This window comes from Labrus mixtus, chromosome 5 (genome assembly GCF_963584025.1).
Source record: "Labrus mixtus chromosome 5, fLabMix1.1, whole genome shotgun sequence".
Classification (NCBI taxonomy): Eukaryota; Metazoa; Chordata; class Actinopteri; order Labriformes; family Labridae; genus Labrus; species Labrus mixtus.
Genome location: NC_083616.1, coordinates 205,796 through 232,456, shown reverse-complemented (window position 1 = coordinate 232,456; position 26,661 = coordinate 205,796). Strand labels below are relative to the sequence as shown.

The 26,661-nt window shown below is 40.3% G+C and overlaps 2 protein-coding genes across 4 annotated transcripts in view; both read left to right on the top strand.

The window, feature by feature from the left end:
* Positions 1-797: 797 nt before the first annotated feature.
* Positions 798-14,813, top strand: vps37ba (VPS37B subunit of ESCRT-I a). The gene is made up of 4 exons (XM_061037172.1): positions 798-966; positions 5,018-5,189; positions 11,400-11,482; positions 12,496-14,813. Exons 1-4 carry the CDS (start codon positions 862-864, stop codon positions 12,991-12,993), a joined length of 858 nt encoding a protein of 285 aa, XP_060893155.1. The 5' UTR covers positions 798-861; the 3' UTR covers positions 12,994-14,813.
* A 1,764-nt stretch (positions 14,814-16,577) lies between these two features.
* The window catches only part of ppp3cca (protein phosphatase 3, catalytic subunit, gamma isozyme, a), a 29,607-nt gene continuing 19,523 nt past the window's right edge, over positions 16,578-26,661 (top strand). For all 3 annotated transcript variants that reach the window (XM_061037171.1, XM_061037170.1, XM_061037169.1), the window contains exons 1-3: positions 16,578-17,295; positions 22,829-23,026; positions 23,966-24,090. In XM_061037171.1, the coding sequence (XP_060893154.1) occupies positions 17,229-17,295; positions 22,829-23,026; positions 23,966-24,090 (390 nt within the window). In that variant the 5' untranslated portion in view covers positions 16,578-17,228. The remainder of the gene's footprint in view (positions 17,296-22,828; positions 23,027-23,965; positions 24,091-26,661) is intronic.

Here is a 26,661-nt window from a genome sequence, read left to right as displayed (position 1 = left end):
AGACCTTAAAGGCTTAATATGTGATTTTTCACACTTAAATATAATATAAATCAAGTATATCCTCTGAAAATAACTCTGTGAGTCATGACTGTCTACAATGGGTGTAACACCCGAGTCCCACTGTCTGTGATGTTTTCAGAGTTTTCAGAGTCCTATCTTCAGTTTGTTTACATCGTCAGGACAGCGGGCCGGCTCCTCCCCTCGTGTATAAAAGTTGTTTAATTGAGGGACTAGAGAAAAGAAGAATAACATACTGTACTCACTGCTTAACTGTGTTTCTAGATCACGCTCATTTCAGGTAAATTTACATGCAGTGTGAAGATACGAGCATAATAAAGATCACTAGCACCATGCTAACACAACAATGCAGCGCAAGTTGTTTTGGTTTCATGCTGGTGCTCAAGGGCGACATCTGCTGGATCAAAAAATCACATATAAAGCCTTTAAAAAGAAAAATGTACAAGTAAACAAAAACAAACAAACAAAAGGTAAGTAAATATCAAATAGTGAAACCAGATAAATCACTTTGAAAAAAAAAATCATAATAAAGAGATTTATATCAGAAAAATAAAATTCAGGCCTAATTGAATCTTATATATAATAATATTAAGCACAAGAGAAACATTGTGTACATCCCCTACTGAAACTAAAACCTTAAACATAATCACAACATATTCTAAACCTTGATCATTCCTCTACTGACACGTATCGTGGATTATACCAGAAATGTACAACAACTTTTTCTGACAGGACGTGAAGGCAACACGAGGCCTGTATTAGCTTTAACTACTTCCTGTAAAGCGAGCGCAGTCAGCTGTCACAGTGTGAAAGGCGAGGAGAGGGATCGCAGCTGGGGCTATAATGTCTGATCTAAACACCAAGTTCAGCGGTTACACAATGACTCAACTCAACGAATTCTTGGAGGACGACGAGAAACTCACCAAGATGGTTCAGGAGATGGACGAGGTATGTCGAGCTCCTTAGTTTGTAGTCCAGCGCTAGCAACCGACTCTCTTTTCTCGGTCACTGTTTTCCCCTCGACCCTTTGTTGTGCTTTCCCAGCACAGAGCCTCTTACATTCACGGAAATGGCTGCCTCGTTCCTCGTTAAAGACTTCTCCATGAAGACACTTTTGTCTGTGTGTTGTCAACCAAAGTTTATTGTTCCGAAACGTGAAACGGGCTACTAATCGTCATTCAAGGGTCGAGCATGGACAAGCATTGTCTCAAGTTTGAACACACCGGGATCCCGAGTTTGCGACATTATTACAAATAAACTGTCCAGACATCGACAGCTTCTCCATTCAGCTCTTATTTAAAGAACAAAAACGCTTAATGGCCGCACCGATACTGCTGAGTCATTTTTCAGAAAACAGCCTATTGGATTAAAAAATGGCACTAGCGCCGACACTGTTTTCAGACAGGTCGTCCTGCCAATCTGCATTAAAAAGTCTGCCATTTTCTGGCAAAGAGGTCAAGCCAAAGAAAACAGTCTCTCAAACACTTAACCTTTCTGAGTGTAGCCCACAACCAGGACCAGGAGTGTACTTATGACGTCATGGACATGTTGGGCATCGCCTGCTTTACAGCAATGTGGATTCAGCAGATTGTTTACATTCAGGTGAGGTCTGATGCTACATGAAGGATGGATGAGAAGTAGTTGGCAAGTTGACACTTTAACCATTAATCTCCACACCGGCCATAGCTTTACTTCCGGTCTGATAAGCAGCTGACAGGCTTATGTTTTTATACATCTATTACTGGCCTTATTCCCATGAAAGGGGTTTTGAAACACAGATGGACATTTGCCAATTGAAGTGGGAGTGCTGAAAGACTAGACAGTTTTTTTCAGATTATTTCTGCAGCTCTGTCCCTCTCTGTTAAATGTTTTCATTCTCATTAGACCCTCTTCACATCAAGTGTTTGGAGAATTTTCCCAACGCGCTGATGTTGATAGATTTTAGTAGTGAGTCCTCGAGACCAACCATAGGGTCGATATTTTGAGCATCAAACACCTTATTTCTTGTATTCTGGGTTTGAACACACACACACACACACACACACACACACATATTTACTAGCAGCAAAACACAATTGTGAAATTACAGCAGCAAAATGCATCAGAGCCTGTCAGGACTAGAGGACAACCTAAACACACACACACACACACACACAGAAACAGACAGACAGACAGACAGACACACACAGGCAAAAAAACACACACAGACACACACAATAACACACACACACATTGGTCTTACATAAACATGAAATGAAAACCATGTTTATTAGTTTTTAGTTTTATTTGATATAAAATGTCCCATTATTAAAGTCTGCTGCTGCTCTGGGTAACTCTCAGGGCGGTCAGGTAAATAGACTCAGTGCAGTGTGGGATCAATGATTACCACTGTCTCACATGAATGAGTCCTGCATTCAGGAGATACTACGTCCTGCCACAACATGGACTTCTGCAGCACCGTCATCCCTGGTTTAAATTCTGAGACGGCTCAACATAACTCTGATTTTTCAGCTTTTCTGCACGTTTTGATCTGACACTCACTGAACAAAGGGCTCCGCCTCCTCCTTGTGTCGGAGCAGGTGTCAGTGTTTCAAATCGAATTGAATTGTGGCCCAGCAGTCAGGTTAACCCTCTCCAAGTTTCAGCAAATACCAGCCACATTAAGTGTGTTTACTTTGCTCACTTCAAGAGCATCTCTGTCTGTCTGTCTGGAGCTTTAACTCTCTGTGCTGAAATGTCTCGACTCGGAGTCACCCGAGCCCAGAGCAGTAGAATCTCCTTTACAATGGGTCTACCTGCTGAAGGTGTGTTTCAACCGATGACTAGAAGCGTGCTGTGGCTCTGACTCATTCTCTCGGCTGTAAATACGGTCACTCCCTAAAGCAGGGCTTTTCAAACTCAGCGAGGTAAGTGAACATCATGAAGTCCAACCTTTGACATGACTCAGTGATGTGTTTTTGAAGAAGTGGTATAAATGAAAGAAGACCTGTAGTGAAAAACTGTTAAATCAAATAAAGTTGAATTCACTGTATTCAAACGTTTATTCTAAAGTGGAGAGTACTCTGTCAGAATATCTGAGAGTCTTAAATCAGGAAGACTGAAATAAAAGTTAAAGTTAGAGCTTCTCCTTTTGGAGGACGAGCTGACATTTATAACGTTTCCCCTGCGGTGTCAAACAAACCTCTGCTCTGCTCCTCTGTGTGTGTTTCTCTTTGTTTTTTTACACACGCCCGACTCTCTCCACATGCAGGGTTGAACCGAGTAGAGGCTTTGATTGGCTGATAAGCGTCATGATTTACAATGACTTCACCGGTCTGTGACTATCTGAGCTGCTAAACTCACTTCTGAACACACAGTACAAACTTTGAAGAACTGAGAACTGTCTTCTAGCTCATCGTCTTTATGTTGACTAAAGTGATCTGTCAGAGTGCAGAAAGCTTCTCGGGAAGTTACCGTCTGAATACCACCTTGAGACAGAGCAGATGAATGGAGCAGATGATGTGTATCTTTAGTGAATCAGGCCGTGTGTTGCTTAAAGACTAGTCAACCAGTGAGAATTTCAAAGTGCTTCATTGATGGAGAAGTCTCCTGGAACATTCCTAGTGGTGATGGATATTGAATGATCCCCTTCAAGTTGACTGCTATAGTTAAGATGATATGCCATGAGGTCTTGGTGTGTTGTGAGATGCTGAAGGATTCTGGCAAAGATTAATCAATGTTTGAACTTTTGAATTGTTCTCTAATTTGGATTCAACTCGTTGTTTTCCCTCCAAGCTCCTGTGAGATGGAAACATATTACAGAAACATAATTCTTATTGTGGATTACTACATTAGCTTTCCAAAAGCCAGGTCTGTTGTCCGTCCAGACAAGCTTAACCTACATTCCCTGTTCTGATTTAGCCTGTGTGTAGAGACTCATGTAGAATCATTCCAGGCTGACAGCTACGTGTTAGCTTTGACAAGCCTGCAGTTATGTTTGCGATTTAAAGATCTTCTTCAGCATGCTTTACGTTTCATGGCTGCTCACCTCATGATGTGATGATTCACAGAGCTGCTGTAATTAACATATTTAGCTGTTTTATCTTGCCTCAGTCACTTTACTGTTTAAAAATCACAACCTGGACCATATTTTCAAGGACACTCGATCAAAAACAAAACAAAAAGAAACACTCATCTTTTAAGATGGCTTTGTTCCTAACGACTAAACTCCCTCATGGTCATGGACTAATGTGAAGTTCAGACCCAGAAAACAGACAAAATGGAGAACACATTGTTCTGAATTATTAACAACACTTAAACATAGTACAGTAAAGATAAATGTAGAAAGAAGGTCTACATGTTCAGAAAGAAGCGTGCTCAACTATTGTTTGTTTAGTCTTGTTTAAAACGCAATGGATTATGGGATATGTACCTCCTTCCTTCTAGGTTCATGTGAATGTGTATGAATGGATGAGTTAATACTGATGGACTCTTTACTCAGCAGCCTCTACCATCAGTGTGTGAATGTGTATGAATGGATGAGTTAATACTGATGGACTCTTTACTCAGCAGCCCCCCTGTGCTCCCCCTGTGCTCCCTCTAAAGCCACGCCCCTCACTTATATGCACGTATACAGTAACCTTTCTAATCAGACAGAGCGGTGGCTTAACTGACACCTGCTGATCTATTGCTGTACTAACACCTGGGAATGCACCTTCCTAAACATCTGAATTGTATTTGCATTCCCACAAACAATGCCGCCTGGTGCCTACATGAGATTTACATTTGGGACAGTTTGGTAAAATTCCTGTTTTGTACTTCTCATAGATATACGGAGATATGTAGATATATTATACTGTGACTCGTTTCTCGTTTCGTAATTAAAGGCTTCATGGCAGTCACTCAATGACTTCCCTCACAGGCATTCATTAAGGGAGCATTATGTAAGAGATCTTGTCTTCACTGAGGTTCAGAGGGTTGCCATAGACACTTCTGACATGTATTTCTTTTTCTTTTTTAGATGCAGGAAGTCCAGAACAGCAAGGAGAAGACATTGGTCAGCAACCGAACCCTGGCAGAACAAAACCTTGCTCTGCAGCCCAGACTGGAGCACAAGAAAGAGCAGCTGACCAAGACCTACAACAACCTGCAGGAAAGCTTTGAGTCGTATCAGCTACGAAAGTCCACCCTAGGTAAAGCTGCAGTGTAGCTATTGTAAGAATAAGAACTTTTTCAATCATTACTTAACTGTACCCAACAATTACAAAATCTGAACGCACTTTGAACTAATTACTAAACAATGCATGTGGGGCACGCTGAGTAATGTCACAATATTCAAAGTGCAGATTACCGATTACAGCTTTTCCTCTTTTGTTAATAATCATCTCTATAAATATTATTTTGGTAACTGGCAGTATATTGTATCTGTAAATAGTTGATATATGTTTGAATTTTGAGATGGCATTTGATTTCACAGAACATAGAACCAAACAATAATTCAGCAAATGTGACTTGGACAGGTAAAAACATGTATCGATATCTAATTATGCATCTAGCTAACCAGCTAGCTGTCTTCTCTATAGTTCTTCAACTCTGAGTCTCAATCAGTTCAAAGCTGTATTTGTCTCAGATTACCTCAAACCTCAGAGAACATTATCTATATGTACAAGTGTTTGAATATTGTTATGTCATTACAGGAACATGAGGTGTTATGTAATGTTTCCTAGCACATTGTTTGTTCCCATGCAGGGTAGAGCACCAGCTGCAGAGACCGGTTTCCCCAGTTCTCATATTTCTCAACAGACGCCTTAGTAGTCTGGAGTCTGAAGTTACTGTTATGATGCCTTAAAGTTCCAGATCCTTCATCACATGAAGGTGTAGGGTGCAGTGTCAACCCTTCTGATGCACTTTTACCTACACTGTCTTCAGTCTAAGATAAAAAGAACTGCAGTAGTGGTAGAGTTGGTTGGACTCTTTACTCAGCAGCCTCTACCATCAGTGTGTGAATGTGTATGAATGGATGAGTTAATACTGATGGACTCTTAACTCAGCAGCCTCTACCATCAGTGTGTGAATGTGTATGAATGGATGAGTTAATACTGATGGACTGTTCACTCAGCAGCCTCTACCATCAGTGTGTGAATGTGTATGAATGGATGAGTTAATACTGATGGACTCTTCACTCAGCAGCCTCTACCATCAGTGTGTGAATGTGTATGAATGGATGAGTTAATACTGATGGACTCTTTACTCAGCAGCCTCTACCATCAGTGTGTGAATGTGTATGAATGGATGAGTTAATACCGATGGACTCTTTACTCAGCAGCCTCTACCATCAGTGTGTGAATGTGTATGAAGGGATGAGTTAATACCGATGGACTCTTCACTCAGCAGCCTCTACAATCAGTGTGTGAATGTGTATGAATGGATGAGTTAATACTGATGGACTCTTTACTCAGCAGCCTCTACCATCAGTGTATGAATGGATGAGTTAATACTGATGGACTCTTTACTCAGCAGCCTTTACCATCAGTGTGTGAATGTGTATGAAGGGATGAGTTAATACCGATGGACTCTTCACTCAGCAGCCTCTACCATCAGTGTGTGAATGTGTATGAATGGATGAGTTAATACTGATGGACTCTTTACTCAGCAGCCTCTACCATCAGTGTATGAATGGATGAGTTAATACTGATGGACTCTTTACTCAGCAGCCTCTACCATCAGTGTGTGAATGTGTATGAATGGATGAGTTAATACCTATGGACTCTTTACTCAGCAGCCTCTACCATCAGTGTGTGAATGTGTATGAATGGATGAGTTAATACTGATGGACTCTTAACTCAGCAGCCTCTACCATCAGTGTGTGAATGTGTATGAATGGATGAGTTAATACTGATGGACTCTTTACTCAGCAGCCTCTACCATCAGTGTGTGAATGTGTATGAATGGATGAGTTAATACTGATGGACTCTTTACTCAGCAGCCTCTACCATCAGTGTGTGAATGTGTATGAATGGATGAGTTAATACCTATGGACTCTTCACTCAGCAGCCTCTACCATCAGTGTGTGAATGTGTATGAATGGATGAGTTAATACCGATGGACTCTTTACTCAGCAGCCTCTACCATCAGTGTGTGAATGTGTATGAAGGGATGAGTTAATACCGATAGACTCTTCACTCAGCAGCCTCTACCATCAGTGTGTGAATGTGTATGAATGGATGAGTTAATACTGATGGACTCTTTACTCAGCAGCCTCTACCATCAGTGTATGAATGGATGAGTTAATACTGATGGACTCTTTACTCAGCAGCCTCTACCATCAGTGTGTGAATGTGTATGAATGGATGAGTTAATACTGATGGACTCTTTACTCAGCAGCCTCTACCATCAATGTGTGAATGTGTATGAATGGATGAGTTAATACTGATGGACTCTTTACTCAGCAGCCTCTACCATCAGTGTGTGAATGTGTATGAATGGATGAGTTAATACCCATGGACTCTTCACTCAGCAGCCTCTACCATCAGTGTGTGAATGTGTATGAATGGATGAGTTAATACCGATGGACTCTTCACTCAGCAGCCTCTACCATCAGTGTGTGAATGTGTATGAATGGATGAGTTAATACCCATGGACTCTTCACTCAGCAGCCTCTACCATCAGTGTGTGAATGTGTATGAATGGATGAGTTAATACCGATGGACTCTTCACTCAGCAGCCTCTACCATCAGTGTGTGAATGTGTATGAAGGGATGAGTTAATACCGATGGACTCTTCACTCAGCAGCCTCTACCATCAGTGTGTGAATGTGTATGAATGGATGAGTTAATACTGACAGACTCTTTACTCAGCAGCCTCTACCACCAGTGTGTGAATGTGTATGAATGGATGAGTTAATACTGATGGACTCTTTACTCAGCGGCCTCTACCATCAGTGTGTGAATGTGTATGAATGAATGAGTTAATACTGATGGACTCTTTACTCAGCGGCCTCTACCACCAGTGTGTGAATGTGTATGAATGGATGAGTTAATACTGATGGACTCTTTACTCAGCACCCTCTACCATCAGTGTATGAATGGATGAGTTAATACTGATGGACTCTTTACTCAGCAGCCTCTACCATCAGTGTGTGAATCCTTCTGATGCACTTTTACCTACACTGTCTTCAGTCTAAGATAAAAAGAACTGCAGTAGTGGTAGAGTTGGTTGGACTCTTTACTCAGCAGCCTCTACCATCAGTGTGTGAATGTGTATCAATGGATGAGTTAATACTGATGGACTCTTTACTCAGCAGCCTCTACCATCAGTGTGTGAATGTGTAGGTGTGACCTGTGGTGTAAAAGAGCTTTGAGGAGTCAGAAGACGGGAAATGAAATATACAAGCTGAAGATCATTTACTATTTACCGAGTCAAGGGAGTGACAATACTTGTGACGCATTGGTTGCCAAGCTGCGGTTTCATAATAGCATGCTAACCATTCTGCTGGGCTGATATAAGGTTGACTTTGCCCTCTTGGCTGTAAGGCTATAAACTCTTAATTCTTTCGTGCAGTCATGGATACAACACACATGGTTAATCACATTCTATGTGAGCTTTCAAATGTTGAACTTGTATTTCTCTATGGCCAGAATGGAGCATTGCAGAGTTTAATTTCTATTCACAGAAAGATTCAAAATGAACTTTATTGTCTCCAAAAAGTGAGAAATGTGTCTCATGCTCTTCACTCGCCCTGCAGCCATAAAAAGACAACAATCAACATCATTCATAATAAACAGCAAACACTGAACATAGTTAAATAATGTCCAGAAAAAATAATTAGAATATAAATATCATCAGGTTGTTAAAATACCAGTGCACAAAGGCTAAGACAAATGATAGTCCAGTGCCTAGCCTGTCTTATTTACCACTATTGAAAAGATTTCTAGACATTATAGACTTTTGTGAAATTAAGGTTACCGGATAATGTTAAATTTAAAGCCATTAAGCCATTAAGTTATTGTGCAAAATGTTGTCTAATTACCGTAAATCCTCAAATAATTATGGAGGCCTTTATTGACTTTATTGCAGAAAGTACCACGCTGTATATGAAGCAGGCTTGTATTAGGAGGCAGGCCTTTATATAAAAATCTTCCTGTCTGAGAATTTAAGTTTTTCATACTAATAGGACAAAATAATTGTTTTAAACCAATACCCTTAGCCCCACAAATGACTGAACACATAGGATCTCAATTCAATCGATTTAATTAGAAGTACCCAGATAACTCGTCACAGTACCTTCTGATATTTGTTAAATAATGATGTGTTTGTATTTGTTTAAAACAAACTGACTCAAGAATGTATTTTATCGTTGCATTATTCTTTAATAAATAAAGAAAAGCAAACATTAAAGTACTGAATGATCTAAAGTACACTTTTGTGTCTGACCTGAATTCACAGCGCCACAGTGCCCCCAGTGGAGAGGGATGTCATTACAACAACAACTAAAATCGATCTCAGGATTTCCCTGAATCGATATTGAATTGTTAAAATAATAATTGCAATTAATTGATGAATATATTTTTTTTAACCATCCCTACTGCCAGAGGACTGGAGACAGTGTGACCAAAGTACGTAGGGGTTTAGATTTGAAATCTGAAAATAACTTAGTAAATGGACTTGAGCTTATTTATTTCTTTTCTAGTCTTTCCGCAGGTCACATCTACACATTCACACACTGATGGTAGAGGCTGCTGAGTAAAGAGACCATCAGTATTAACTCATCCATTCATACACTGATGGTAGAGGCTGCTGTGTAAAGAGTCCATCAGTGTTAACTCATCCATTCATACACATTCACACACTGATGGTAGAGGCTGCTGAGTAAAGAGTCCATCAGTATTAACTCATCCATTCATACACATTCACACACTGATGGTAGAGGCTGCTGAGTAAAGAGTCCATCAGTATTAACTCATCCATTCATACACATTCACACACTGAAGGTAGAGGCTGCTGTGTAAAGAGTCCATCAGTATTAACTCATCCATTCATACACATTCACACACTGATGGTAGAGGCTGCTGTGTAAAGAGTCCATCAGTATTAACTCATCCATTCATACACATTCACACACTGATGGTAGAGGCTGCTGAGTAAAGAGTCCATCAGTATTAACTCATCCATTCATACACATTCACACACTGATGGTAGAGGCTGCTGTGTAAAGAGTCCATCAGTATTAACTCATCCATTCATACACATTCACACACTGATGGTAGAGGCTGCTGAGTAAAGAGTCCATCAGTATTAACTCATCCATTCATACGCATTCACACACTGATGGTAGAGGCTGCTGTGTAAAGAGTCCATCAGTATTAACTCATCCATTCATACACATTCACACACTGATGGTAGAGGCTGCTGTGTAAAGAGTCAATCAGTATTAACTCATCCATTCATACACATTCACACACTGATGGTAGAGGCTGCTGAGTAAAGAGTCCATCAGTATTAACTCATCCATTCATACACATTCACACACTGATGGTAGAGGCTGCTGAGTAAAGAGTCCATCAGTATTAACTCATCCATTCATACACCACAGATGAAGCAGCGGGAGCAACTTGGGGTTAAATGTCTTTCCCTTGGACACATCTGACATGTGGCCTCAGAAGCTAGGGGATCCCCAGACCATCCGGTTTAGAGATGACCCACTCTAGCACTGATCCACGGCCGCCTTTACTTTTAGTGTCTGAAAGCAGTGTTTGGAAAACCTGTCCACTCTGCCGTGTGAGAGTGTTTGACTTAGACTGTATTTTAAACCCTGAGTCAGTCCTGCTTTAATCCCAGAGAACCGACTGCATTAAGCTTACGTTTAAGTAAGTGTACGTTTTGACAAAGTATTTAATGACCATTTTGAGGTTGAAGAAAACGTCTTGGAGTGCAATGGTTACTTTGGAATCACTGAATATAGATTAGTTTTTACTTTGAGAAGCAAAGGTGGAGAATCATTATGACACAAAATGACATCTCCCTCACTGTTCCTTACTCAGTCATGTTCTATATCTGCAGAATCTTGAACGCTTTTTGATGCACTCTCTGTGTCAATATCTGTCTAAACTTACACCAGAGTTTTAATGAAATCCAATTACACTCCATTGTTGATGGACGATGTCAAAAGAAGATAAAGGCTTGCAGTTCCAGAAGTAGTGTTGTATCTAATTATGCACAAAAGCCTTAAAAGCTCATGTGGCTTCATTCAGCGATCACTATGGTTACAGTTCATGATATCACATGTATGGTTGGAGCTACATCGTCTGCATGCTAAATATCTCGTTTCATGTCTTAACAAAGCTTGACATGCCTTTGCTCAGTTCAGGTTGTTCATTACTTCCGCTGTCTCTTGTTATTAACAGACCATCAATCAGGAAACACTTCTCTGGACACTTTGCTGGCCCTCCTGCAGGCCGAGGGCGCTCAAATAGAGGAGGACACAGAGGTAAGCATGAATACCTCCATTCACACACCTGACATGCCAACACAGTTTCTCTTATTATGTTTTGTGGAGAGTTTATTAATACCTTACACATATAAAGAGCTGCAACACACTTTTCTGTTCACTTTTTTTTACCTGAATGTAAAGAACTGTGATGATAGTCTAGCCAGAAGAATATCCAGGTTTCATATCCCAGATGTGTAAATGTTTAGGTGGACACTATATTTATAATGTACCTTGACTGTCACATAAATTGAATTATATTGAACTATCGACATGATGCTTTGATTTCTCTTTAAATAACACACAATGTATAATTCAGTTGAAGTAGCAGAATGTCTTCAGATGACCTGGACAGTTTGCCATTCAACTGCATTTCTCCAGACGTGAGTTGATGGTCTCCTCCCGGTTAGAAGACGTTACCTCATTGAGCAGCGAGGTCACTAACAGTACAACAGCATTGACATGTGGTGACACAGAGAAACCCTTAGAACGAAGTGAATAACAAACCACCTCAAAGCTTCTAAAAGTCCAAACTGGAGTAATACAATTTTTACTCTGTGAACAAAGTTGGAACTTCTTCAGACCAACACATGCTTTAATGTACGACATGTTGAAACTATATTCAGTAAAAAAAAAAACGTTTAGACAACGTGATTTACTAATGCATCAAATGACCATGAAGCTGACGCCTTCTCATCCTGATGTTACTTTAAATCTTTCATCTTAAATCAAAGACTTCACTATCCAGATGATGACAACAAGGGCATGCAGGGTACTTAGATGAAACTATAGGTAGGTGCTATACAATAGGTGCTTTATTGTCTGTATAAAGGAACACAACAACACTTAGTTGACAGTTATCCTGTACAGCAGCATCTAGGTCATGAACATATAAAAATATAAAGTTATGTACATACAATAAAAGGTTAATGACTTTTTTTTAGTGTTGAATAAACCTCAGTTAAGACTTCTCTACTTCTGTCTGAACTGTCCCACATCTCTGTGTTTCACAGAACATGGCCGACTCCTTCCTGGATGGGGACATGACCCTGGACTCCTTCATCGATGCGTACCAGAGCGACAGAAAGCTGGCTCATTTGCGGAGGGTTAAGATTGAAAAGCTGCAGGAGATGGTGCTGCAGGGCCAGCGGCTCCCCCAAGCCTCTGCCCCTTCCTCCCGATGTCAGGATGTGTCAGCAGCACCCAGGTCTTCATCCTCCTGTCTTCTGACAGAGCCCAGCAGCAGCAGCTCCTCCCCTCTAGCCCAGCCCAGGAGGAAGCCTCCCCTCCCTCCAGCCCAAGCAGCCCCAGCTCTGAATACTGTTCCAGCTGCCCAGCCTCCGGTCTTCTTCTCAGCATCACCATACCCACCAATCCCTCCCCGAACAGGCCAACCATTCCCCAACGTCTCCTCTGGCTACTCCAACCACTTCCTGTCTCAGTACCCCCCTGCTCTGCCTCAGAGGCCCAGTCCTCGCGTGGCCCCGCAGCCTGGCTTCATCATGCAGTAAATCAAGGGCGGGCAGGGCGTCTCAGACTTTTCACAACTGGATCTTCTATAGGAACATTTCTTCTATGTCGTCAGCCTTTTATGAATACGACCAATCACACCACGATGCAGACCTGCTCTGGCTGCTCTGGTCATGTTCATCTGAAGCGAGACTTTTCTGGATTAGGGCTCTACTCTCCATGCCATCAACACTCCAGACACAACAAGACCGGCCTAGAATTCTGACAGCCTGGGCCCTCGCAGGCTGTACTGAAACACGTGTACCCTGAGCTGGGACTTTTTCATTTATCTGCACTTTATGTCTCCACAAAGTCTCCCAAGCTCTGCATGCCAATTCTTCTCTTCTCTCTTAGCCTTTTCATTTGACGTGTTCTTCAATCTTTTAAAGGGCACAAAATCATCTCAGAGAACACGTCGTTACTCTCTGCAGCACACTCATTCACTGCTAATGGATATGCAAGCAAGGAGAGACCCTGATCACTGTGCAATTTGAACCCAAATATTCTCCCAATATATTCAGGCAAAAATTGCAACTATACTGTGATTCTTTATATTAAAATTAAATCACAAGGTACTTTTTATGATCTATAACTAATGGGGTTATGTTGATAACAGTCAGGGTAGAACAATGAACAAGTCTCATTAACATGTGGATGTTCCTAAAGAGGGGGGAGGAGCTATTGAAACAAACTAACAAGCCGATTGGCCCTTGCCTGAAATGAAGGATTTCTGTATAGCCATACAGTGCACTCCTTATGTGTTGTTTTTTGGGATATTTTGGTTATGAAACAATCCTTAATGATGTTTTTTGTTTTGAACTCCACACAGGATAAGGGAGGCAATGCCAACGGTTCATTGGCTCTCATATGGACCTGCTCAGTTTTCCTCTCTGAGCACCAAAGACTCCCTACATTAGCTCTTTGTTTTTGATTCTTTCTAAAGTGAAACATTTATCGAGGTAGTCCATGTTCGTTCCCTACATATCGGTGGTGATTCTGTTAGCCAGACTTTCCACATGTGGAACTTGCAAGATGGTGGTCTTGGCTTCAGGAGGAATCTTTTTTTGGTGCGATTTTAAAAAACACCTCATTCTTCCCAAAGGCTGTATCTCGCACTGTTGAAGAGCCATGAGTGCCTACACTTGAAATCATCATCATGTCCTGCTGACAATGACATCTTTCTCCATGCTCATCTGTAGCCCCCCCCCCCCCCCCCCCCCCCACACCCTTCAAAGAAACAACTGGCCTAACATCTGGTTTCCCTCCTCCTGTCTGTTAGGGTTCAATTTCTTTAGCAGAGGGCGAGGATAGAGTGATACTAAACATGTCTAGGTTTTGATTCTCTTTCATTCTTCCAGCATCGTTTTGAGGTTTTCCCCCGGGGTTGACATTCAGCGTCTCTGCATGTTTTGTTGCTGTTTAACGTTTAATTTTGTAAAAATAACAGGGCTCAGGAATGTTTTCTGTAATCATTTGGTGATACTTTGTCACCCTAAGCTAAACTTCTTTTCCCACTAAATAGACAAAGCTTATTGTCAGGAGGCAAACAACAAAAGGTTCCCATTAACATCTCCATGAACCAGCTAACAGCGGATCATTCTGTCTGCATGCTCTTTGTGTTTGCTCTCAAGATTTCTCTTTAATACTTTTTTAAGCTGCTGAGCTGCTTTTTACTTTTCAACTGATCCTCTGTATGCATTGTTTTCTGTGTTTGGTGACCTTTTCAGTGTAATGTTGTAGTTATTTACTTAGTACAGCTGAATGTTTAAGTTGAATTCAATGTTATTTTCAAGTTCAATAAATCTCAAAGTTTTGTATCAGATTTGATCCAGTTGCATTAATGAGTGTTACTGGGTTGATACCGCACGGCCTTTTTAATAAACTCTGGGAGAAGAACAGGAATACTTATCTTTACAATATAAACCACATGTGAATGTGATGCTGACTACAGAGACTACAATTATTCATGTTTAGAACAAAAACTCCAAGCATTCATTTATCCCACCATGGTCTCAGTACTCATCACTGATTGGCTGCAGGGTTTACAATTCCTGACAGTCAATGGTAAAAAAAAAAGAGATACAAATGGGTTCTGCTTGAAATAAAACCACGTCCTTAAGAGAAGTGAAAATGAAATTCTGTTGATATAAAATATGAATAAAAAAAACATAAAATTTAAGTTTGCACAAATCAAGTGTAGGAATCTGCTGCTCTACATATAACGATGAGCACACACCTGAACACACACCTGTGTGTATCTTTACACAATAAGATGAACACACCTGTGTGTATCTTTATCACCCTGCAGAGGGTGCTGAAGTCCACAGAGTGTATCATGGACTCCTCACCCTCTGATCACCTCAAGGAGGAGCAGAGCCAGAGACCATCAACAGACTGTTTGTTACATCAAGTCCCTCAGGCTGTCAGGACTGTTGACTCCGCCCTCCTCAGGTCAAAACATTTCACCTCATCAGCATAGCACACTATGTAACATACATGATGCACACACACACACACACACACACACACACACACACACACACACACAATCTACACATTTGACACTTACACCTTGACACTTTACTCTGCACACTTTGATATCTTTTACATCATTATACAATTTGTACATTTCTATATTTTTCTTAATCTTATATTTCTACATGTAATGGTATATATGTATCTCATTGTAATGTTTGAGTGTGTTTATTGCATGGCCTTGCAGAACAGTCACAACAATTCACTGAGCATGTGACAAATCAAATCTTGAATATAGAATATGGAACGGTGAACACCTTAGGTTAAAGGCATATGTTTAAAGCAGGTGATGAGAAAGGAAGGAAGGTGATGAGAAAGAGTGTGCAGAGCGCCTGGTCACAATTTGTGCACGAGTGCATGAAAGCAGAATTTAAGAGAACAGTGGATGTTGCAAAAAGGGGGCAGATGATTGAGCAGGACGACTCCGTTATAGCTGAGACGATAACAAAATGTTCCGTTTTAATAAGACTGTCGAGCAACATTAATCTGATATCTATATAGGTTACATAGATTTATTAAATTCTTGTTTTTATTTTCAAACAAAAATATTTCTCCTTTTTTTGTAAAATCCATGTGTATTGCCAGTTCATGTCAGGAAAGTTCCTGGTGGATTTCCCTCATGGAATTCATTTCCTTTTGGTCATATGGATATGTTAATTTCTCTTTTCAGTTTAGTTCTTTTTATCTCTACTTCTTCTTTTGAAAGGTTTTCTTTCTTAAGGAAATTAAGTATGGCTTATATCTTTGCCAATTATTTGCCATTATATTTTCTTTACTATATTTTATAGCCCATAAAATCCAGCTTTTGCGTGTTAAGTAATTGTTATTAAATATTGTCTATATTATTTTTGTAAGCTTACAGGAAATGTCATCTTTCAGGGAACTACAGTTCAGTTTGTGTTTGATTGGATGGATTAATCAAGGTGATAATTATCATGTGGCGATCAGAGAGAGGGAGAGAAGGTCTGTGCCTTGAACGCACCACTTCCCCACGTGTTACGTTTCCATAGTTACGTCATATCAGTAGCAGGTCCACCATGTTGTAGGAAATCCACTGTTGCTCCTCAGTCACTGTCAGATTACAGTGTAATCCGAGGGGGAGGATACACAGTCAAGAAACTGAGTGTATCTTGGAAGGACACTCGGTGTCCAAGCTTCCTTAATAAACGCAACTTTACGTGCTCCTGTCTGTTTTCTCCTCAGCCGGTCTTCCGTTGCTGTCTCTGCCTTCTCACCGTCTTTCGCTTCGTTAGGATGTTAGCTGGCTAACTAGCAGAGAAAGAGTAAGGTTAACTACCATTAAATCGGATTATGTGATAACGGCAGCCTCCCATAGGACAGTCATAACCAGGTATTAAGTTCAGGACCAGCCGCCTCCCTTCTTTCTTGGAGTGTTTTTTTTTTAATTTTTTTTTTACATTTCTTCCTGTTTCTTGCTCTTAAATGTTAACGTTGAAAATCTGCTAGCATTAATGTTTCTGCAAGCTAGCCTGGCTATCCGGCATTCAACCCACAACAAGAGCCGGAGCTCCTTCGCTAGCTTCTCTTAACTATCTGTTGGAAAGAGAAATCATACAAGAATCCCACTTCGACAACACCTCAGCACCTGGTGGATGTGCTAGCTTGTCCTCGGGCTAGCTGGCAAGAAGAAGACTGAACAAGATTTTATTCTTGAAGACCTAAGCTTTCGGACGCAGAGAAGATGTCAGGAAAGGATAAAGACAAAGACAAAACGGAGAAACAGTCCACGACAGAGAGGCTGGTAAAAGGTGGGTGTTTTCTCATGTACTACTCTACTTCTTTACTGATTTCATGCCGACATAAATAGTACTCCACCTGTAGCTTTTAAAGGAAACAGAGTCTGAAAGCCCTCCTGTCAGAAGTCTGTATTCAATCACTACATCAGTGGGGGGGGTAACCATTTCAAATATATAAGCCACATTAGTGACATCCATAAGATCACTGACTACATGATGCTCAGATATCTGTAGATTATTAGTAAGGATAGAGCTCTGTAAAGGTACCATCTCCATACTTATCGACTGGTACATGTAGGCCTATAACACCGCTATAAGAAATAAATCAGAATCTGTATTTATCAGGTTGTTTCTCAGTCATGGAAATCCAAAGGTCTGCTCAGGGTTACCAGCAAAGTATGACTAAATGGATTTATTCATACTGATGTCTTCATGTTTCATGTTTTCTTACTCTTATTTGTGTAAATATTTCTTGTACTTATTTATTGATATCTTACTATTTCATTAATGTTTTATTTTATATAACTATATTTCTACTGCTATGTTGTGTTTTAGAGCAACTGTAACAAACAAATTTCCCTCTGGGATTTATTTAAGTATTTCTGATTCTGATGGCTCGTTGGACAGACTGGAAACTTTTTGTTGAGTCAGCCAAAGATGGGACAAAAGCAAAGTGTGAGACAGAGAGCCCAACCCCATCCTTACTACGACCACTTATTTCCATCACAGCCGGTGTTTCCTGCAAGAAACTCACCAGTTAAGGTGACATAGCTGGCTTGTTGGTGGGCCTTTTTTTATTTAGAAAATTAGTTTTAACAATATGAGTACAACTGACAGTAAAAGGACAAGCTGCATATTTTAAAGTATCGTTACCAAACTAATGGTGAAGTCTGTTAGAGGGCTACACACACTCACAACTCAAGTTATATCACTTACCTTTTCCTGTGAAATTACCTGAGCATGAAATGTTCATTCAAGCATCATTCACACCATTATGATCCAGCTTTATTACTGTTCTGCTAATGTATGTCAGTAGCTAGCATTAAGCTAGTTTGCCACTTGGAGAGATGAAGGAAGCTAACGCTGTAGCAGAACTATGTAGACGCTAAATAACTAATGTTAGCAGACACGTCAGACAACAAGACAAAGTTACACAAGAACATTTCACATTATTGAAAACTTAAACATCAGTTGTATGTAAACTGTTAATTGAGTTTAAAATGTGATTTCCTCACCTCTTTGCTCTTTGTGATGCTTTTGTCTTTCTTGCTGCTTTAAGCCTTCATCACTTTATTTTCTGTTTTGACATTTCTGTTTTATTTTGAAAGGTCAAGTTCTTCTGTCAGATTGTGAGTTTCAGGAGTGGAAAAAAAGCCAAAAGAAGGATAAAAAGTGAAACATTTGAGTGTCTAACATGGTTTTAGATGAATAAATGCTGGTTCTCAACTGGTGTGTCGCAAATCAGTGCATGAAAAAAAAAGTATATGAAGCTCGTTTTAAACATCTTTGCTTTGTTCAGTCACGTCTTCGTCTGGCTGAGGTCCAAACTGCACAATTTTGCTTTGTAGAAATTTGATTGGTTGAAAAACATCAGATATTTAAATAGTGATTTTTTTTATGAAGGAGTTGGTGGTGGGTCCTGAGCATAGACTGTAAATAACGTCACCCATCTGTTACTACAGGGGGCGCTGGAGGCTCATCAGCAGCAGCCGCCATGTTGGAAATGCTGTCTCAGTCTAACTTTCAGTCAACCTAACGACAGGCTGAGATCTGGAGCTGAGGCGGGTTTTAAACCTCCTGATGAACCGTTACACGGCACCCTTTAATCAGGTCCTCCTCGTGTATTTTTTAATTTTTATTTTTTCTTACCACTGTAACTTTTGTTGCTTTGCTAAAGTGCTCATGATGGATAGGCCGGATCTTTGTAACATAACAATAAGTAAGGTCTTTTACCTGCTTTTTGTAAAGTGTCTCGAGATAACATTTGTTATGAGTTGACGCTATACAAATAAAAATTGATTGATTGATTGATTGATAACTATGTATAACACGTATCGGTCATTCCTTATAAACACCAGCGATGCAGTTTGGTCCTGAGGTTAAACCAGTTGAACACCACTGGTTTAACTTCGCGGCCATCCTTCAGAGGGTTCCTACATCCACTCCTTACCTCTGAGATCAGCCAGAGAGAGACAAGATTTATTTAAAGTAACTTTACAGTGCTCCTGTTGGCTGGTCTGGTTGGTTGCTGAGATATGAGTGACTGGAGCAACATTCAGTCTGATTTGATCAAAAGGTTTATCAGTGAAAAGACGAGGCAGGAATTTCTGTTTTGGTGGGTGGAACCCCAAACAGCGGTCCAGATATGTTACTATCCCTGCCGAAATAAAAATAATCAGATACTTTTTTTTAACCAGCAGAGGGTGCTATCTGCTTTTGTCTTCTCCTGTTTAACGTCGTATAGACATGATAGTAGCGAGCGGAGATTTTGCGGTGGGTGGAAGCAGTCTTGTTTCAAAGCGTGGTTACAGAAGGTGAGCACATAAAGACAAAAACTGCAAATATTACAATAGACTTAAAGAACGCAACTAAACATGACACACCATGTAGACATGAAACACTTAGAATAAGACACGCTGGGAAGCAGATTGGAAACCCCCCATGACCAAACAAATTCAAGAGCCACATGCATGATGGATTTGAGACGATTTACAGGTTGGAGGCAATAATGAACAAACCTTTCAGAAACACGAATGAAAACTGTTCTAACAGAAAGTCAGTGTGCTGTGCTTCAGACAGATAGCAGGCTGCACCTCAACAAAAATAGAGCTTCCCTCTCCGGGCTTGAATTGTATTTATTCGACTTAGAATTAGTTTGAAAATCCTTTTTTCAATTTACATTTAATGTTTAACAGTTACTCTTTTTCTAAAGATAACATATGCGTGTTGTAAAATGAGTAAATGCACCACCTCAGAATGAATCAGTGTTATAGTGGAAGAGGAAAAGAAGAAAATAGATATTTTGTAGTTTTATTGTCAGGAAATGTAAATGACAGATTCATGACTGACTTCAGTTTTTATGTCTTTCTACAAAAAGTGTGATTCATCGGTCTCGTTGGCCGTAAGAAAAACCTGAAATCCACCTCAGCTGTTTGGTGTTTTGTGCTTGCAGGTAGCTGTGGAACTGGTGTCTGTAAGAGGGCTTAACTGGTAGACTAATGCTGCTCTGGTTGTGTAAGTCAACTGATAAGCTCATTCTGTGCTGCTGCTCATAACTGCTTTGTTTAACTTGATGTTTTCTCTCACTCTGTGAATATATGAATATTTAAGGCTTTGTTGTGTTATTGAAGTCCATCTTCTTCTCCAAGAATCTTCATTGTTACATCCACTGATGTCTACTTCAAAAAGTAGAAATAGAACCAGGTTATTGTTTATAAGATACATATTTAGAGAGCAAACCGACCTGGCTTCCTAGATTTAGGAGATAATGTATTCAGTGATAATTAGATGTGAAGTGGTCTTCATGTTTCATTCATGTCTACCCCACCGTATCTTTAGTTCTCTTCCATTGTGTTGATCACAATAGTGGACATGTTCTCCATGCTGCTTTGTTTCAACGTCTAAAACCCGATCCACGAGAGTGTCTTTGTTTCGTCGCTCATTTGTTGTCATGCCAGACAGTGAAGGTGTGTGTGTGTGTGTGTGTGTGTGTGTGTGTGTGTGTGTGTGTGTGTGTGTGTGTGTGTGTGTGTGTGTGTGTGTGTGTGTGTGTGTGTGTGTGTGTGTGTGTGTGTGTGTGTGTGTGTGTGTGTGTGTGTGTGTGTGTGTGTGTGTGTGTGTGTGTGTGTGTGTGTGTGTGTGTGTGTGTGTGTGTGTTTTGTTGTTTTTTTAAAGTCTATTGAGATTTCATCAGTGTGGCAGTTACCCAAAAGGTTTTACAGCCCGGTCATCAAATGATAATTTTCTATCCTTTCCTGTCGTCTGCTTTGTCCGTCCATGAGTGTGACGAGGCTTTAAAGTAAACAAACCCTGAATCTGGAAGCCCTTGCTAATAGAGGCTTTACCTAATCTCTTCTTAAGGCTTGTACCTCAGCTTACAGCTCTCTTTGTGGCTCTGCCTGGTAGGCCTGGGAGCACTTAATGTTTATTTATACCACGCTGCTCTATGCATGACAGCTTGTCCTTTAAGTTTGAAATGTTCTTTTCTACTCTGGTTATGGTTTGTGGGCCTCACCAACCCAGAAGTTCTCTACAGTTCCACCATGAGGTCAGTCCCCACACGGCTTCAGCTTCATGGCAGTGTGTGTAGAAACATCAGTGGACCAGGGCTCTTGTTCCTGAACTTCAGTTTGAAGTACTCTACCCCTGCACCATCACTGATACCACATCACTGATTAACCAATGCTAATGCCTTTCTTTCCTCTTCTCGTTCTAAAATCCCTAATTATAAATGGGTATTGATATCACTTACTCATGGATATATTTCATGACATGTTTCCAGCTGTAATCTCTATTTAGTTAGTCTTCATCATACTTTCAGACCCTGATCACAAATAATGAAGCTGACGTCCAGTCAAAATACAAGCATTTTTAAAATGTTGTTTCTTCTCCCCATACGGACAGACTAGGACTGTGTTTTTGGAAGACATTTATCACTAACTGCTTGCTACACAGGAACGCCTGAAGAGACGGCCATCTTTCCCTGAGACATATATCATCGTCAGATCATAGCAAATGTTTTCCAAATCATGTAGCCCCAAAAAGGCCCTCATAGTAATTTTCAAAGTTTTATTGTTAGTGATGACAGACCTAATTGTAAAACCGGACTGTATTTAATTAGTTCATTCATTTGTTGTATGCCTTGCTTTCTAATAAGTAGATATGGTAATATATGGTTATACCTCTTATACAGTATATACATACACCCAGATACCCTTATACAACTATTTACATGTGAACACATTTGGTGGAGAGATGTCTGAGTGGGGCTGCTCACAGGAAGTACACCAGAGCTGAGTTGGGGGTTCAGTGACTTGCTCAAGGGCATTTCAGCGCCACCTCTCCAGCTACCAGGACAACTTCTGTATTAAGGTCCACACCGGGACCGGTGACCCTCTGGTTGCCAACCCAAGTCCCTACAGACTGAGCTACTGCCCCATTGTGGAGGTTTGGAGGTTTGGAGGTTTGGAGCAGGTAACTGAGCGGTGTCAGTGAGTTTTCCTATCATCCATCTTGGATGACATTTTGTAAATTCCTGTGTGTTGTGTGTTTGTGTTCCTTCTCATGTGGCAATAACTTCAGCTTAGCTAAGTCAATGTAAATGTTACATGATTAGAGCCCAGCCTCTGCAGTCTGAGATGCAGAGCATTCCCCTCCGCTCCATGTTTATTTTAGGGAGTCTTATCCTATTGGTCAGTGGGCTATTTTCAGTGGACATTGATGAAAATTTAATTTGGACGAGGTATTTCCATATTGAACTCTTAAAGCTGACAAACCCTTGTTGCATTTTAAAATTGAGTGAGCTAATAAAACCTGTCTTCAACAGCTGTGCCATACCCTCCACAACATAAGCTGAGTGTCAAAGAGCTGTATGAAGATGGAAAGCCCAATGCTGAGGTGCTCCGCAATCACCTGGTAAAAGAGGGCAGGTTGGAGGAAGATGCTGCACTAAAGATCGTCAATGATGGGGCCAACATTCTCCGCCAAGAGAAGTGCATGCTGGAAGTGGAGGCACCAATAACAGGTAGGCTTACAGATGTCAATCTTTTCAGGGCTGGCTGGGTGACCAAGAAGAAGAGAAAGATAACCTTCTGTTAAATACTGACTGTTTAAAAGTAACTCTGGGGTGTAGAAGATGTTCATAAAAAGGTTAAGCACTTTAGGCTGGTATCAGTATCTTATATATATATATTAAAGCGATTATCTTTGTGCATTTTTCATGTGGGTTAAATATTCCTCTGACAAAACAACTGGCCCCAGTTTGGCCCCCTCAGTAAAAGTGGTCTAGAACCTCCACTGGCCCACAGTCAGCCACACGCACCAAAACTACGGCTGCCATAGTTAGAGGGCAGGGCTCAAGTCTCTACCTCCCATAATTATTGAAACAGTGAGGGGAGGATAAAGGTCTGTGTCACATAGGCTGAGAGACACAGGCGGTAGAGGTCACCCCCCCAGCCGGTGTATTGCTCGTGGTTCGCGAGCTAACACACACTCGGTCTGACCATACAGTAGTTGTGCACGGTTACGGCCAGTGAGTCAGGCGCAGGCGATGTCGGAGATCTAGAATCTGAAGATCTTCTTACCTGCTGCATGAGCCTCTGATACTCTCACCATGCTGCTGGGTGCTTTAGTAAACTCTGCTCTGATTGGCTGACAGGCTGCAGGCGAGTCTAACGCCATGTGTGCACAGACATTGCAGCACCTGAACTGAGCTCCGGGTCTCTGCTCTTTCTCATCTTTAGAGTCCTTCACTGCTGAACTGATCCTTGTAAACTGAGAAAGGCCTGTTCAGTGGTGAAATCAGAAATGAAGAATATTTAAATAATATTTGTCCTGAACTAGAATGGAAACCTACATGAGTGCACGATGCTTTAAATCTATTTAATAAATATGGAGGGATATGTGTGGCTGCTTTTATAACATAAACAAAGCATGATTTGTTTTTTTGATTCTCTGTTTGCAGTATGTGGTGATGTCCACGGCCAATTCTTTGACCTTATGAAGTTGTTTGAAGTGGGTGGATCACCCAGTACCACACGGTATCTCTTTCTCGGTGACTATGTAGATCGAGGGTACTTCAGTATTGAGGTAAGTTCTTGTACCACTTCATCTTTTTGTTGGTTTATTTTTATATAGTTTTATTTGAGATAACTGTGAAGCCAGCAGTGTAGACACCTAAATACATTTTAATCACGCTCACAGTTTCCACCTTTCCACGATTAAAGAAACGTGATTAAAGGTAATTTTTGATGTTTATGTGTTACTCTAACCCCAAAAAAAACCTTATTGTACTAAAAATCTTTCTAGAAAGACACTACTCCTTTCTAATGATGTTATGAATGTTCTGTAACTTAGTGTTTGTTTCAAAGCAGGTGATCCACCTGTGTATGAAGCATACAGTATTGTTTATTACATATCATATCTTTACAGTCCCTAAATAAGAGTGCAGAATCTTTACTGCAGCAAAGCAGGCTAATAACAGGATGTTCAGAATCAGAATCAGAATCTGGGTTTATTGTCAAGTACATTTACACAGAATTTGACTTGGTGTACTGGTGCTAAACAATTAACAAGGAAATAAAGCAGAATTAGCAACAACTTAAATAATACAGTATAAGAAGATATTACAATATATAAAATAGAATTTTAAAATATAAAATATAAAAAATAAAAAACACAAAATGTACAAAAGGTGCAATGTAGGAGCTATGCAGTGGACTATGAGAAAAAATCTTAGTGTGTGTAACTAATAGGTGTGTTCAGGTGTGTTAGTAAAGCAGAGGGACAGAGTGAGCATAGAAAGAAGCTGTCGTGTTGACAAGCTAACCATTGCACAGCATAACAGTGAGCGAGGTACAGTAGGTCAGTATCATAAAATGATAAGTCATAAAGACGAAAGCCAAACTTAAGTCAAAGGTAAAGCTTTGATGCTGCAGTAAACGCTCCCTATCAGTTTTCTATACTTCAGATGTTACTGCTGCCTTACTCAGGGGTTTTCCTGGCTCATAGTGAGGGGGTGGGGGTACCTCTCCGGACTCGTGCATGTGCAGACGCACCGTGCATACTGGCTCAACACTTTTACAAAAGAAGCAGAGGATTCTCTGGCACAACTTCACCAACTTCACCTGCATGAAGAGAGAAAGGCTTAGAAGAGCTCCAGCAACACTCGTAGTATGAAGTTCAACTTTATTAACTAATTAGACCGATGCGTTGGGGTCATGACCCTGATGAAGGTCACAAATAATAAAATTCAAAAAAGTTGATCTTCGAGCTTCAAGTGTTGCTGGAGCTTTTTGACCTCTTCAACACTTTTACCAGCAACATTAGGAATTCTGATAATGTTGTGATTGAAGAAAAGACAAATCTAATAAAGAGCTAATCGATTCTACAAATGATTGTGCCTTGTTGAAAATGTAAATCATTCCACAGTTGAAGCAAAGATGTTAGATGAAATGAAAGACCCCCCCCCCCAGACATGTTGAGGGTCAAACACTGTTATTCTTGCATTGTGATGTATGTGCACCAAGTGTTTTCACATGGAGTCTGATGATGAACACAGAGAGAAGTTTCTATATTTTTACTGCAATTACAAACTATTCAAGTTTGTCCTCTTTAGACATTTGCCTTATTTTAAAACCAGGACTGATTAACTGACGGTGTAATTATGAACTCTTTGTCTCTTTATCATTTAGTGTGACTGTTATTTGTGGCACTAACACGTTGTCATTTGGTTATTATCATGGTTTTTTCTTCTTCTGTCGGCATGTTGAAACCTTTTAATCACACACAACATCACTGTAATGAAGAGGTGAAGGCGCTGAATATGAGATAAGATAAACCTTAATTCATCCCATATGAATATGAATTCATATTTATATGAATTATACTCTGACGGTGTCACAGAGAAATAGGAGTGAGAGGGACAGATAGCATATGTATATAAGCACAGACACAAAACAGAAATGGCGCATATAAAAGCCATGTATTACTCAGTGTGACTCTCAGGTCTATCATTGAACTTTATGGAATCCGCTGCAGTCAGGAGTTTGTTATTGTGCCAGTAGACTCAAATCTCCTCGCAGGCTGAATGCACATCCAGAAATCTGCATAGGTGTTTATAATTTCATTGATATGGACAGTTCATTGGTAGCTGGATATTTTTGCAGGAAATGACTGTACAGCAGCGTAGCCACAAAATAAATAAACGCTGACAAATCTTCCTCTCCTTTTACTTTTCTTCCTCTTTTGTTGTTTGGCAGCACGTTTCCTGGTGCACTGGATTGATTACAAAACAGCGCCGCCGCCATTTAAGTGTACAATTGTAATTGAAGTTAAAAATGACAAATTTACCATGAGCTGTGCTTTAAAACAGTGTTCTCCATGAACACTAGTAAGACTGTGGCCAGAGCCAGTGGTGGTACTAAATTAGACGGTGTCGGCCGCATCCAAATTTTGTTTATGTGGTTGATATATTTTACTGCTGCAGATAACTAAGGCTGTGCTACCGTTGAATTATTAATTTGTCATATAAGTGTAAATATGAATTACAATTTTATAAAATATCTTATTAGATGAAGATTAACACTAGAGCTTTTTCTCTGACGATCACTTCTTACAAAAACTTTTCTTGAGTATGGACAATGTGAACTTCTCAGTAAC